Genomic DNA, 15118 nt, shown 5'->3' with positions numbered 1-15118 from the left:
CACCTCAACAGCATGTACTCCTTAAAACAGATCTTATTTTTGGATTGCTTCTCCGTTCCTCTTCTCTTTTATTTTGCGTGTGCAGAGACAGCTCCCTGGTCTTGTAGCGGAATGGCGGGCTGCTTTGCTCTCCCGTATTCTGAACTTCCCCGTGCCAAACTCCTCACAAATGCATTCAGAAGGCTTCACTGATTAGCAGCACCCCCCCCCACATGTCCTCAGTCCATTTAACGCCCGGAGTAGCACTGTAGCTTGAGCTGGTGCACGCAGAGTGACCTGCCAAGAAACATGACTCACTGTTTGGCTACTTCGTTTGGAATCAAAGGATCCCTTGTTGCATACGCGAGTGAATCCGAGCATGTGGACACAGACGCTGTATTTACATATACAGTGCAGCCACGTGCTCCCTCTGTCAAGCTCTTGGACTGAGTGCTTCTGGCGGGGAAAGCTGCCTTATGGGTTCACTGGCACAACATACAAGTGGCTGCTCTCAAAACATGACTCATGAGACTCTGCAACAGCAAACAAATCGCCGGGCTGATGGAGGCAACCGGTTGCTTTGGACTCGTTCCTCTCAACACGCCTGACCTTCTCCAATCATTCAAAGCGCCGAGCCAAAAAGGTCTCGGCAGTCATTTGGAACTCCTACATGCTGTGCAGGACGAGCAGCACCCAAATGTGTTGTTTGTTGCTGGTCTGCATCACATAACGAGTCCAGTTCAGTCTGGTTGTCTTAAAGGAACAGTGTGTAGCATTTGGACGGGTCCATTGGCGGAAATGGAATAAATATTAATAAGTATGTTCGCGTTTAATCACCTGAAAATATTAGGACGCTGCGTTATCGTGTATATATATATATATATATACATACATACATACAGGACTGTCTCAGAAAATTTGAATATTGTGATAATCCCCATACGTGTGATTTAGTTTACTGAACCAAGCTGAGTGTTTTTCAAGGCTCAGGAAACCCTTGCAGGTGTTTCGAGTTAATTAGACGATTCAAGTGATTAGTTGAATACCCTACTAGTATACTTTTTCATGATATTCTAATATTTAGAGATATTTGAGTTTTCTTAAGCTGTAAGCCATAATCAGCAATATTAAAAGAATAAAAGGCTTGCAATATTTCAGTTGATTTGTAATGAATCCAGAATGCATGACATTTTTGTTTTTTTAATTGCATTACACAAAATAAAGAACTTTATCACAATATTCTAATTTTCTGAGACAGTCCTGTATATATAAAATATTGCTTACTTGCTGTATACTTGCTTTATCTGTTTCAATAAAGCTAATTGAAAAAATAAATCCCAGCATGCTCGGTCAATACAATCTGAGGTTTTCGCAGCTTTTAGAGGACATGCATCCTCAGGCACTTGTGCTTTGGCTTCAACACTCAGCTGTGGTGGTTGCAGCTGGCTGTAGACGCTGCAACGCCGCAATCTCTGGGGCTAAATCATTCAGCCTGTGTAAATGAACAGATGAGTGAATGAATGAGTGCCAGAGAGAGAAAGGCTTTTGTTAATTATGCGAGGTAAGTGTCGGGTTGAAACAGGCCGCTATTGTGAGAAAAGAGATTGATATGCGCGAAAAGATCGACTCAGTTTCGTCTAGCTTATTTACATTCATTTACCCACATCATTTTGATACGTTTGCCAATGTAATAAGCTTGTTAAATGTGGACTCACACTGACGTTTTAATCTAAATGTTGCAGTGTGAAGCCAAGGTTAAAGTCAGCTGTTACAGTACAAAAGATGGACGTGAAAATCAATTCTTTAAGGGAACAAAGAGTATTTCTGCGACTTAATTTCCTCTGCTGAATGGCAAGTGATTGATGGTGAGACATTCAATTTGAGCATAATGAAATAATAATTCAATTTAAAAGTGCCTCTTTAAGCTCCATGTTTATTGTGATGGATTACCTGTGGTTGTGGAAGATGCTTCATGTGCGAATGAAACCAAAGCTTTGTACCTCCAACTAGACCGAGCAGACAAACCAGGAATGACAAAAACCACAGAGGGGGATAATAAAAACACAGGAGCAGGCTGAATGCTAATGTCAGCATGCGCACAGGGACAATGCTAACATGCTGATGTTTAGCAGGTACAATGTTTATCATGTTAACCAACTTAGATTAGTGTGTTAGCATGTGCTTATTAGCATTAAACAAAAAATACAGCGGAGGCTGATGGGAATGTCAGTAGCTTTGCAGGTATTTGGTCGAAAACCAAAGTATTGGGCAAATAAACATTTTTGAAAAGGCAGGGGGGGGATCACCAAAATCCATCTGATGTACCCTCTGGGGACCACGAGTGTCTGTAAAAAAATGTCATAGGAATCCATCAAATAGAGGAGATATTTCAGACCGGACCAAAGTGGCCGACGGAACAACCAACAGACCAACATCCCCATCCCTGGAGCCATGCTGCTAGCGTGGCTAAAAATACACCACAGAATGTGCAGCAGCACACACGTTGTGAAAGCTCTGAAATGTCCTTGTGGTTTGGTTCATGTCGGGCAAACAAAAAGGCCTTTAAAGACTTTTATCCGAACACAAAGCTGCAATTACAGTTGGGCATGCCTCTGTGCACGGACAGAGTTGACCACTACGCTGTCCTCATCCTTGTCGACTGAAGACGTTTCCTCTATTAAAGTATGCAGAGCCGTCAGCGTGCTCCGGTCCTCTTCTTCACCTCTGAGGTTTGCTGCCCTTGATCATAAGCACCTGAACCAGCTGCACATGATTGAAAGCTGTGTTGAGAACCAATGTCATCAAGAATAACGTGGAAGAGGGTAAGCAGAGGAGCGATTGGAACAGGTCAAATTTCTTGGTGCTATGCTATTGTTATCTGAGGCATACGATACATACAAAGAGTAAAAACACCAACAAAGCATTACAGACGAGTCTGAAATGCGCCGGGATTTGGATCTCAAGGCTAATCGGTTCCTTCTCTTGCCACCTCCTCCTTGTTGGTGTTATGCAACTGCGTGATTGTTCATTTGAAGGTCATCCCTCCCTCCCTCTCTTTTGACTCTTTGGCAGCTGCTTTCTTTTTCACCAGTGTTTGTGTTTGCGCCGGGCTCCATAAGCATTCCCTTTTGCAAAAGAAGACGTATGAAAACAATTTTTTTTGTCTCCATCGGCTGTCCTCATTATGACTAAACAGAGACCCATCAATATTTCAAGCTCTAGTGAGCAAACATGGGCACCAAAAAAAGGCACCGTCTACAAAGAGAGAGGGAGGAGAGAAAGAGATGAGCCCAAAGCCAAAAAAGAAGAGAAGAAGAAGACGGAAAAGAGTGTAAAAAGCACATGGAGAGGTAGAGAAAGCTGCTGTGGGAGGGGCCGTCTGGTTTGAAATAGTAACTTGATATTTTCTACCTATGCCAGCTGAGACGCCGTGAATTAACTGAAGGCCAAAACAACTAGACGGAGTCACAGAGGAAAGCCAGGAGGCGAACAGCAGCTACAGAGAAGAGAGTCAGGGGGAGGAGAACAGAAGAAGAAGAAAGGACAACCAGACGTATAGAGAGCCAGAACAAAGCCTGCAGGGATGTATGAATCACATGTATGGTTACAGAAGGGATATTTTCAGACCAAAGCGGATATATATATGAGCAAAGGGCAGATATGTTGCCTTTTTTTATGCGTTTCCCCCTGATGGTGTTTCCTTTGGTACATGATGCAACATTTAGTCAGTTCTCCCTCCGCTGTGTCTGCGGTCCTGTCCTGGCAGAGCCCTCCTCCCCTGTGTCTGCTTGACGAACAGCGCGGCGGTTTCTCCTCTTTGTCATTCTTTTTTAAACCGCTGTTTCATGGAGCAACGCAAAAAAAGATGTATTATTATTTTTTTTATGAATATTTTCACTCTGGACAATTTATATTGTGACCGCCGCTGTGTTTAGGTCTGGTCCCACCAGAAAGTGGAACAGGGAAAGCTGACATCTCAATATGCTACTTAATTAACTTAATTCTATTCTCATGACGCGTCATATATGTCCTGCTATTTTAGGATTAGAAACTTTAATTTCAGATGCTTTCTGGTGTAAATCTGTCATGTTTATTGTGATGGAATACAATGAATTGGCGACATGTGTCCCACATTGTCAAACGGCATTCTAAATCTAAAGGGAAATACTTGATGCACAGACGCAGTGTTATTTCACTGCATCCACTGACAAAGGTTAAAAACTCAACTTTAGAGCAGGGCTATAGGCCACATAATGAGGAAGATCGCCAATTCTATACTCGGAAGTTGAACTATTTTTGCTTAACTGAGCAACTTTCATAGGAATGAATGGGACGTCGCCTCCAATGCTGGATCCAGTTCCTGTTACACATCCATTGGTCTAAGGCAGCCAAAACTCTTGTGTACTGCTGTTGAATGAAACGTAGCCTCCTGAACACCAAACTCTTCATATCTTGTTACCTAGCTAGCTTCCCACGAGTGACTGCCTCGTTTTAAATCAATGACATGCTGGCTATACCGCTGCCCTCTGCACCCGTCCCCCGGGGGGCCGAGTCCAAGGTCAACGGCTTGCTATTGACCAACGGAGCACATTTGTGGTTTCAAATTTCAATTTCTTTCACCCTGGTGGGTGAATCCACTGATTATTATTGAGTGATTCCATCGGAATGAATAGAAATCGCAGTCAAGGTTCAACCTTTGCTGGTGTTACCGGGCCTTTAGTCACAGAAATAGGACATCAGATTACCCAGAACTGGCATCAACCTCACGGAGTTGAACCATGACAGACTTCACCTTCACACACACACTCGATGGTTAGATCCCCTCACATTTACATCTAGAACGGTGCAACCATCGCCGTCTGCTGCTGGCCTCTGAGCAGCTTCACTGGAACAGTTGGAGGTTATGACTAAACCTGCTGCTATTTTTAGCACCACGAGCACCCCTCATGGGGCGGTTTTGCCCCAGGAAAGCCATGGGGGGGATAATGTCAACATGGATATTTATTTCTAATTTTCAGTGAGGAAGATTTCAGTCAGAGACACTTAAAGCACAACAAGGAGTTGGCCATTTATAGCAAATGGTTATACAGTTAAATTAGGCAGGAAAGAATCTGCTGTTTGGGCTACCTGGGCAGCAACAAAGAGTCTGTAAAGATAACTACAGTATTTTCTGCAACATTCATTTGGAACCAAACCCCCAAAAGTTTTCGCCAGGGTTCACACTTTTCTGCAGGGTTAAGCATCTTGCTCAGCGACACTCTGGGACGGAGGCTTTTAAAAGGAGAGGAGAGCCATTTAGCTTGCCCAACTGGGCCCATTAATTTGCTAATGACAAATTTGACCCACATCTAGAGAGCGGCAGATAAAGTAGAGCTTGACAGGCGTCCAACGATTTTGAGTTTTCAATGCCTGGCTGCAGAAACTCACAGTGCGTATTGACTGCTGAAAATGAACAGGCACATTAGCGGGCCCTTAATGCAGGCTGGGGGTGTGCTAGATTTATGCTACAAACTTATGATATTAGACATTTGTGTGTTTCACATACCTCAGAGATACAAACGTATGGTTACTGACATGGATGGCAATTGTGGCTTTGAGTTCATGCGACCAGATGGTCTTACAGAACCACATCCATCAGCCATCAGTGAATGGAAAGACGACATATGCAAATAGCTAGCTAGTTAGCTAGTTAGCCATTGCAAAATTGGTGGTTCTTGTTTTAATTTATTTGTATTTTTTAATACCTCATGGTAAAACATTCAGTGCAAGTGTGTCCACTCCTTCTGGCAGGGAGAGCAATGACAAAAAAAAAACTATCGACATTTGCTTTTTGAAGGTAATTTTAGATAAACGGGTAACACTGGAAATCTAAGTGCTTCCTTTCTCACCTGAGAAAATATTTAATAACTTAACGGCCTTTTTTTAAAGCTTGAAAACTGTTTTTAGCAAGTAAAGGGTGATAAAGCTGACAACGCAAAGCAAAGTAATCTCTATTTGGCTCTCAAACGGACGTAAGATTACAAACCGACGCGACGTGGAAGCGCCCTAGTCCGGGCAAAGAATAAGGCGAATAGATTCAAACAAGGTCATATATTTAGCGTCCGTTGCAGAGCTCCTCGTTCTGTATTCTGGGCCTTTCTCCCCCGATCATCAGTGCTCTTAACTGGGGCTGAAATCTGACAGACACGTGGTCGTCTCCAGGGAAAGAAAGCTGTGGGAAAAGAGCCAATTCAGAAAAGGGTTAAAAATGTTTTTAAAAAGCGTCAGTGTCGGGCCTGATGAAGCCCGTCATTACTGAAACATGAATATAATTTGTTAATCACACTCTGGCCTGCGTTACCTGCTAAAATATGACCCGGCTTTCCATTTGGATTCTCCCTCTCTCTCTTAACTCCCTGGCTGATTCACCCTGAATCTCCATCGCTCGCTATCCATCTTCATCTTCCTTGCTCACTTGCCTTCCCATCCACTCTACCAGTCCTCTCTTTCACAATATGGCCCTACGCTCACTGAATGTAAATCACATTTCAGCCTCTTTCATCAGGCACCCGGCCTCTCTTAACGCTCAGTGAGCGATGCCGACATCACCAGCTACTACTATTAATACACGACGACTCTGAAGTGGCCCGGGATCCGGCTCCGTTTTCAGCCTCTCCAAATATACACCGAAACCATGGAACCTGACATACGGCATGCCTCGTTGATATTCTGGGGATTTAGGTCTATAACTGTGCAAATGCGTAACACGAGACCGAAATTTATCATAGCTTTTGGATGGATGGCCACCGAATGGTATGCAGTTTACTAGAGGATGAACCCGACCGACTTCGGTAATCCCCTGACTCATAAGGTTGAGGTTTTAGGTGAACAGATTGCCATGAAATCTGGGCTTTAGTCCAGAGGGTTTAATTTTCTTATGATCCAAAGCAGAGCTGCAGAACTTTCTTGATTAGTTGTCACCTATTAAATTCATCGCCAAATATTTTGATGATTGTTGAATGGGTGCGAGTCATTTATTTTCTGGTTTCTTTCCTCCTCTATGACAGTAAACTGAATATCGCTGAGTTTTGGACAAAACAAGATATTTGAGGACGTCATCTTGGCCTTTGGCAAACACTGATTGATCTACGAAATGTCAGAAAATGATGAAAAATGTCAAACAACTAATTGATTCAGAGAAAAAATGATCGACAGATCAATCACAATGAAAATAGTTGTTGGATGCATCTCTGATTCCCAGGGATTGCTCTGTGAAGAACTCTGTAATTTGGTACCAATTACAAGGAAAATAGAGACGGTGTGCAATTATGACTTACAATTAATGAATTCCAATTATTTGTAATGATGACCTATATTTCAGTCAGCTGAAGAGGAAATTTGTCTTCAGGCAAGCATTCAACATGCATGAAAAATCATGTTTCCAATAAAACATGAATGAATATTTAAATAATAACTAATTAACCAATATTAATTATATACAAAAAACACAAAACTTCCCAGGAAATTAAGAAATCAAAAATAAAGCCGTAAAAACTAACGCATTAAATGTGGACTTCTTCCTCCCGTTCGATTTACAAAACCCTCCAATATGACCCAGAAGCTTTTGTTTGCGTCACCCATCTATCAATGCTAACATCGATGCTAACACGCTAACAGACGTTGGCAGTGTTTGTGCGGCACCTGTAACAGTTGATGAGACAACTAGGGCCAGTTTCTATTGTATCAATAATGCAGAGAAACTGACTATTTAATGTGGCAGGTTGTTAGCTGACGATGAACAAAGCGCTCCCAGGGAAGCACTTTCTAAAATATTTGCAAAGAGGAAAGGCCTTGTTAAACTGGAACCTCATCGGAGAAAAACAGCATGCAGACATAAGGTTGATTGCGTTTATGATACACAGCCAAACACATTTGCATTGGGAACGTTTTTCTGAAGAGTGCTTCCTCTTCTTTTCTTTTTCGCCATGGCGGCGATGGCGCGGCCTTCGCATTGACATAGCCGCCGTGATAAATGGTTGAAAAAGCACGCCTTGAGGTTTTTGGCTAATTGTTGAGCACATATGCTCTTGCGGGGCTGTGGGTGTCAAAGTACGCTAGAAAAAAAGATAATCCCAGTCTCGCAACAATCTGTACGGAAAAAGGCCCGCAGATATGCATTCATTACCCGGCTATGTGAATGGATTAGCATACGGAGGAGTGAATATGCACATGCTTCCACTATACCTCTGGTGGAAATAAAGGGCCGTGTATTGACAGCACTACAAAGCAGACTTGTGCGTACGTTTTAATTTGTAAAATCCATAAACAAAAGCAAACACCGGGTAGTTACCGGAGCGAGCCAAATGAAGCGGGGAGCTTCAGAGCCGCGTCCGGCAGACCGCGTAACGACTGTTCTCGGAGCAAGTCATCATCACACAACAGCCTAGCAATGCGTCACCCGCGCGGCTCCGCTGCCAGCTCCATTAAAAGATTTGAATCTGGGAAAGTGAGACGAAACGCGATGCCTGGTAAAAGTTAATGGAATTTTTACGAGCTCAATAGACTTGATGAGGACGCCAGTGTCCTCATCAAGTCTGGATCAATTTCTCGCAGACACATTACGGCTTTTAGTTTATTTAACGGTTAATGAAGTGCGTTTAGGGACGGTGGTGCATATTGACTGATTTGTTTGTTTGTCTTTTGGGGGAAATGGTTCACAATTAACCGCAAGGTCATTCTCATCTTTCAACATATCACACATTTAAGTAGGATTTTTTTTAACATGGCAACGTGACAAAATTCACACCCTTTGCTCAAAAAGCTGGAAGGTGAATTTAAAAAAAAGCTATAAAAACCAACGACATAAAAAGCTTAATCCATTGCTTCATTTGATGTCTTTTAACCTCGAATACCGCCTGACAAAAGGATTGGCGAGAGCATTTTATGAAAAGCTCTCCAGAGAAAATAGGGTTACAAAGACGGTTTCTCTTCAGTCCACTGAGCCAGATACATGGAAAAACACGAGAGTGAGTTAGTAACAGTGACGATACAAGTTGTGAAAATAAACCAAGGCAACATTCCAGACCTCTAGTGCCACTGTGTCTGAATTTATGCAGACGCCTCAACACATTTGCTCCACCCAAATAAGTTCCCCTCTCCCTACTTAACCATGTTATCCTGTTAGCAAGGTGTGACTGGCTTTACCGCAGAGTATGAAATCCTTTTAAATTACCAAACACGTCAGAATTAGATATTCCGCCAATTATGCAAACCTTGATAATCTGACTGCCTCAGACACAAGAGAAGAGCCGGTTTGAGGCACCTTCAGGCAACAGAAGTGAACTCCAATTAACAGCAGGTGATTAGTCATTGTCTCACTCTGATAAACACCTGATGAAGAGCACGACGTTGATCCTCCTCCTCAAAGGCTTTGGTTTAAAAGAGGCCGTTTTCAGTCTCACAGGTGCTACACTGCCACCCACTGGCCAACAGCGGCCATCACAAACATGAGTGTCAGGTCATGAGTATCAGCAACATTTAGGTTGCATAACTAATAATGCACGCCGTGACATTTTAATGAGCTAGTCGGGATAATAGAAAGCTTTCTAAAGTGCAACATTCTTGAAGTGTGGCCTATTTTTGTGCACGTGTGCGTTTCTGAGAATCCCCCCCCCCCCCCCGGCATGATATGATGGGACACTGTAGCACCTCATCTGCCTCATGCATGTGCATCACTGTGTGTGCACGGTCATGACCAGAAGGTCAGACAGATGTTGTAAACACAAGCCAGCGTCCCTCGAGGATCGGGCCCCGCGACACGCAAGCGGAGAAGAAGAAGAAGAAAAAAAAAGGCCACGCTCTTTGCACTGGAGATAACCCGTTGCATCACGACACACCTGCGCTCGGAGTGTCCTCTCTGCCCCGCTGAGGATTCTTCTTTTTTTTTTTGTGGCCACAGCTGAGCGGCCACCTGGGAATCCATCAGTCATTGTTATGGCTGTGCTGTCCAATGACATTGTGCCGTTTAAATAACCGAAATGGGGCACGGGGAGAAAAATACAGTGCATCATCAAATATTAAGCTCAGCCTTACAGACGAGTTAGAGACAAGGTCGTGTTTTATAACCAGCCGGCTGCAGAGCTCTGGTCCTCATCTGGGAGTGCTGCCCGAGCGCTCCATTAACACAAACCACAGGAACATACAAGCACTCATGATACAATGCCAAGATACTACATGTGTTCCAATGCCAGCATGTGACAGGCTGGCATTTGGACCAGCTGGACAGCTTGATATGTATTAAAAAAAAAAAAGAATATAAATATATGATGTTCTCTTCCCTGGGTAAAAGCAGAGGAGTCAAGCTGGAAGATGTGAGTCGGCTGGAAAAGACTGTCAAGTTGACCAGCTGTTATGTGTAAACAGATATGATATTAAGAGAATTCATGCTGGGTATAAAAGGGTGACTTGTTGGCCACATGGGGGCAGCAGAAACAAGGTGTAAACATAACACTGATTTAACTCAAGGTGTTTTAAAAGATATCTGGCTCACTTTGTTCAGTTAGTACTAACCGTGCCTGGCTGATGTTTGGTGCCGTGCTGGTAGCGCACAGTGTTTTTAGAGCTAAAACAATGAGCTAAAAGATGCTAAAACACTCTGTAGAGCTGCAGCCTGGTCGGCGGTGGATGTACTGACGGGTCGACAAACAAGACTTTCACCCAGTAGACCGCTATTCATGTCCCGTGTGAAGCCAAATGTCAACGTTATTTCAACGTGACATTCGCTTCTGCGGCGATGCCGTTGGTTGAGACGGCGTTGTCGGCTGTAACCGCCCGTATGAGAGCGGTGTGAGCGAACCAGTGGGGCACGCTCACATGCACCAACATCCACTAAAAGCATGCGCAGCCAGCCCAGCTATGTCAACACCGCAAGGAGAAGCTCTGATAACACACACACACACACACACACACACTTTATTCTCGGCTCAGGTCCACATTACTCCACTATATCTTTACACAGATAATAGCCGTTTGCTGCTCTATTAATGTTCTGAACGTCACATATTGCTCCTTTAAACAAAGAGAGACTGATAACACTGAAGCTTAGTGACATTTTGTTTGTCAAAAGGCTGATAAAATTCTCCTAATGGTGAACAGAAGACAGGAGAGTTTTGTACCTAATGGTCAACGAGATACTGGAATGCGAAACAGCCATAATAAAACCAAAGTGGAGGTCTTATCTCTCGGGACTGTTATGGCTCATACCGCAGCAGACCAAACACACTGATGGCAGAAATAAGGTTTGCCTTCACGGCTGGACTGCAGCCCAAAAGGAAACCTTGAAAGATGCCATCTTTAGTGATGTGGACCATTAAGCGCAGTAATCTGTAAAGTGTTCCTCAGGAGCCAGATGTGGTCTCTGTAGTCTCTGGCCTGACGGAGAAGCTTCGCGCTGCTTCCAGCAGCAGCCGACATGCCAATTACAGGGCTATTTTTAAAAACCTGCTTCACCATAAAGCCCCCCAAAAATAGGTCTTAAATAACAGGGTGTCGAATATCAGCAGTCCAGAGGCACTGCACAGATGCAGCCGGTGTATATATGTGCCACCAGTGGGCATTGGCGCACACACAACCACAATCCCCATAATGCATTGGCTGTTGCAGATTTTGGATACTACGGAGCGAGAGGTTTCTATGCTCCAGCATTGAGCTCGTGGTGGTTACATTTGATGTCCAACCACATTAGGAGCACAAAGTAGGTCAGCTGGGCTCTTTTTCGTTCTCTCGTTAGACATTTTGGTAAATGGGAGGTTCTCTCATAATGACCCGCTTCACTTCCAACAGACTTAGATTTTCCTCTCAGAGAAGCCAGCTGAGATGGAAAAACAAAGCGGGAGAGAGAAGGCCGCCCTCCTCTCTGGCAAAGAGACGCATGCTGGAAGCGGTTTTTTTCAGCAGAATCAACAAAATGACGGAAAAAAACAAACAAATTACCAGCGAGTGAATCATATCGAAGCAAATGTAAAGATAAGCAACGTCCTGTTTTGTCTTTCCAATTGTATCAACAGTAGGGTCAACCAATATGGTCCTGGACATTCACTACATAAAGAAGAAAAGCACAGCTCACAACAGTGAAATCTATGTCGTGTACAGTTTCACCACTCAGAAACTAGAACTGAGGCATGAAAAAAACATATTTTATAAAAAAATAAAATGCGCAGTGACAGTTTACTTACCGTGTTGGCCGCAGCAGGCTTCTCAAACATCCTCTTCAGGTTATCCAGTGGGATGTCAAACCTCTCAATCCTCTTAGCAGCCTGCAGGTCCTCTCTGAGCACCGTTTCGTCTGGTGTCTCTACCTGCGGCCCGGAGGGACGACGGGAAACCAAGCCCGAGGTCGCCGACACTGCTCTCGCCACCTCCTCTCCATTTCCTGATTGAATTTCCATTGTTGAAGGGAAACCGTATATCTCCCCCACCCCACCCCACCTCCAGCCTTTTCCCCTTCAGGCTGGTGCTCGGAGAGGAAGTCTATTGTGCGAGGTGATTCGGAAGGGGGGGCGAGGAAGCGAGGGAGAGACAGAGGGAGTTATGAGAGGGTGAGGAATGGAGATGGAGATGCAGGAGCTGCTCCTCTGGAGGCTCTCTGGGTTGTGCAGGCACGCCGAGTGGCTGGAGGAAAAGAGGAGGAGAAAAGAAAAAGAAAAAAAAAAAAAGTTCACAGGGAAAGTTTCTCTCTTCTCTTCCCTGCCCTGTAATTACTCATGCATCCACAGCAGCCTGGGTAAACTCACATGTGGGCTCGGAAAAAGCAAAGATACGAGCTGTAAGAGCAGGCCAACAGGAGTGACGGCAAAGGAGAGGAGGTGTCTGCCAGAGAAAAGAGGGAGAAGTTTTACCGATACTGTAAGGTTAAGCTTCATACTTTGTCCTCTATATAAGCTCTAAGGCATGCTTGTATTTTACATTCCCATTTCATACTCCATAAAACTGAAAAACATTGTACTTTTCACTGTAATTATTGGTAACGTTACAGAGTACGATTTGACGCACACGAAACATGTTCACGAAAGAAATACGATGCATTATTATACGTTAAACCACCAACCAGGATATAAAGTGGTTGAAATAAAGTCTACCTTAACCAACTGTTAGCTCATTTTTCTGTGTTGAATACAGAAGAAGTGACGTGTTGTGGAGTTGTTTAAAGGGCATCTTTTGACAGAGTGAGTAATGGAACTAATTAAGTGTTACTGCTAATTGGTTCAGCAATGCAATTACTTTTAAATGAGTAATATGTGACGAGTCAGAGATTAGAGTGTTTGAAGTACTTTGGCCCGACACTGCATGTCAAAAATGAAATATTTCTCATTTGGTGTAATAACGGTGCTTTATGGTAATTTCTGCATTTGGTCACATTCATTGAATGTGTAAGCCCCGTTTGTGGCGAAGGGGAGGATTACCACTTTAAGTCCTTTCTACATATTGGCTTTTAATAAGGTGAAAAGAAAAGACAGAATGATCCCAAGGAAAATAAATGGTTGAATTTTGCAATTATCTTTTATACACTTGGACTGTGGGACCCCCAAAAAGTGAGCAAGCAAAGCCAGCATCGACGAAACAAAAGGATTAAAAGCAGACAATAATGAAATCTGCTTTACCGTTTGACCAACTGGTCGTAAATGAACATCTGCAGGCTTTCAGGAAACAGATTAACAGCTCTTTGCCTCACCCATCCTACCGGTAACACCCGGTCTAGGGCGGGGATAGGAAATCTCATTATTCCTGAACAAATCAAGGAAGGCCCATAACAACCAACCCCGCTGGCCTGCCCTGCACCCATGATGGAGGATATATTAATTTTTCACTGGCTACACCAACGCTTCCTAGGGAGTGTTTTCCTGCACTCTCGCCTGGCAAGAAAAAGGTAATTAACAGGTTAACTCGGCTTCCTCTGTGACTCACATTCCACCTCCTCTCATCCTGTCATGTTTAAAGTGCAATTCTCACTACATTGGAGAAACTGGAGCTTTTGTTAGCCGCGGTAAAGATGTTCCCCAACCCTGTTGTATTCACGTGAGCCGAAGGGAAAAGAAGAGAGGGCAGGGGTCAAATGATGGGAGTAAGAGGGGCTGCCGGCGGAAGCCGTGAGAGATTGACAGCTTAGTTACAGGATCGGGTGGAGACAAAGACGAGCAGAGCTAAGTCAGAGTCACAATAGAAACATCAATACAGAGGGAGAGAGAGAGAGAAAGGAGTTGAGAGGCAATCCAGATAATCCAATGTTAATGAATGAACGGTCACGATATATGCATCCGATAGTACATTGGAGGACACAGTATCGCTCCAATTATACCAGAGGCAGATACATTATTCAGAGAGGACCAAAGGTATGCGTGTCACTTTCAGCTGGATCCAGTGTCCATCGAGGCCACTCAGTTTACACTTACTCGTATACACAAGGACAAACAACAATATGTCTGATTATTGCATTTAGAATTCATGATTTTAGGACACTTTGGAGTAGTATCTTGATTCGTCGCATAGTTAAAGCAGACATGCTGTGGTGTTGTTTTTTTTAAGTGCGGGGCTGAGTGGAATTCAACGTGAGAGCAAACATAATGCCCTCTGACACACAGATTTTCTTTCACCCAGCAAGACAATATTTCTGCCCTAGTGGGGCTTCAGTGTGACTATCTGGTGAAGGTCCACCAGGGTAAAAACACTGTCTGCTCCCATTAAATAAAACATATTGCAGGTTCCGTGTTGGCTCCAATGTTGAATTCCTGGCCAAGGACTCCAGACTAGTTTATTTAGAGGACAGACTGAAATATGATCCCTTCGATAAGATAAGAAGATGGAAGTAACCGTTCTTATTTTATTTTGTCTCCACTGTCAGAAAGAAGTGCACACAGATGTCAAATGTCCCAGTGAGCCATTACAAGCTGCTGTGACTAAATAACTCCACTTAACACAGTTAAACATGGTATCTACTTACTGAGCCAAAAGGTCCTTGTGGTTCCCAAGAAAAAGTCTGGAAAATATAATAAAAAATAAAAATCACATATCACCATTTCACCGTCCTGATGTAGATAGAAGTGCCAGGAAAATCCGTAGCAGCCCACCACACATTATTCATACTCTCAGATTCCAACACTACTTT

The 15118-nt window shown here is 43.7% G+C and overlaps 1 protein-coding gene across 1 annotated transcript in view; it reads right to left on the bottom strand.

Moving 5' to 3' along the window:
* xirp2a (xin actin binding repeat containing 2a) overlaps nt 1-12312 on the bottom strand; it is a 44907-nt gene extending 32595 nt beyond the window's left edge. Inside the window, exon 1 of the mRNA XM_079185962.1 lies at nt 12192-12312. Coding sequence (XP_079042088.1) covers nt 12192-12221 — 30 coding nt within the window. The 5' untranslated portion in view covers nt 12222-12312. The remainder of the gene's footprint in view (nt 1-12191) is intronic.
* Between the last annotated feature and the right edge of the window lie 2806 nt (nt 12313-15118).

This window comes from Pholis gunnellus (genome assembly GCF_910591455.1).
Source record: "Pholis gunnellus genome assembly, chromosome: 24".
Classification (NCBI taxonomy): domain Eukaryota; kingdom Metazoa; phylum Chordata; class Actinopteri; order Perciformes; family Pholidae; genus Pholis; species Pholis gunnellus.
This window is presented reverse-complemented; position numbering and strand designations above follow the sequence as displayed.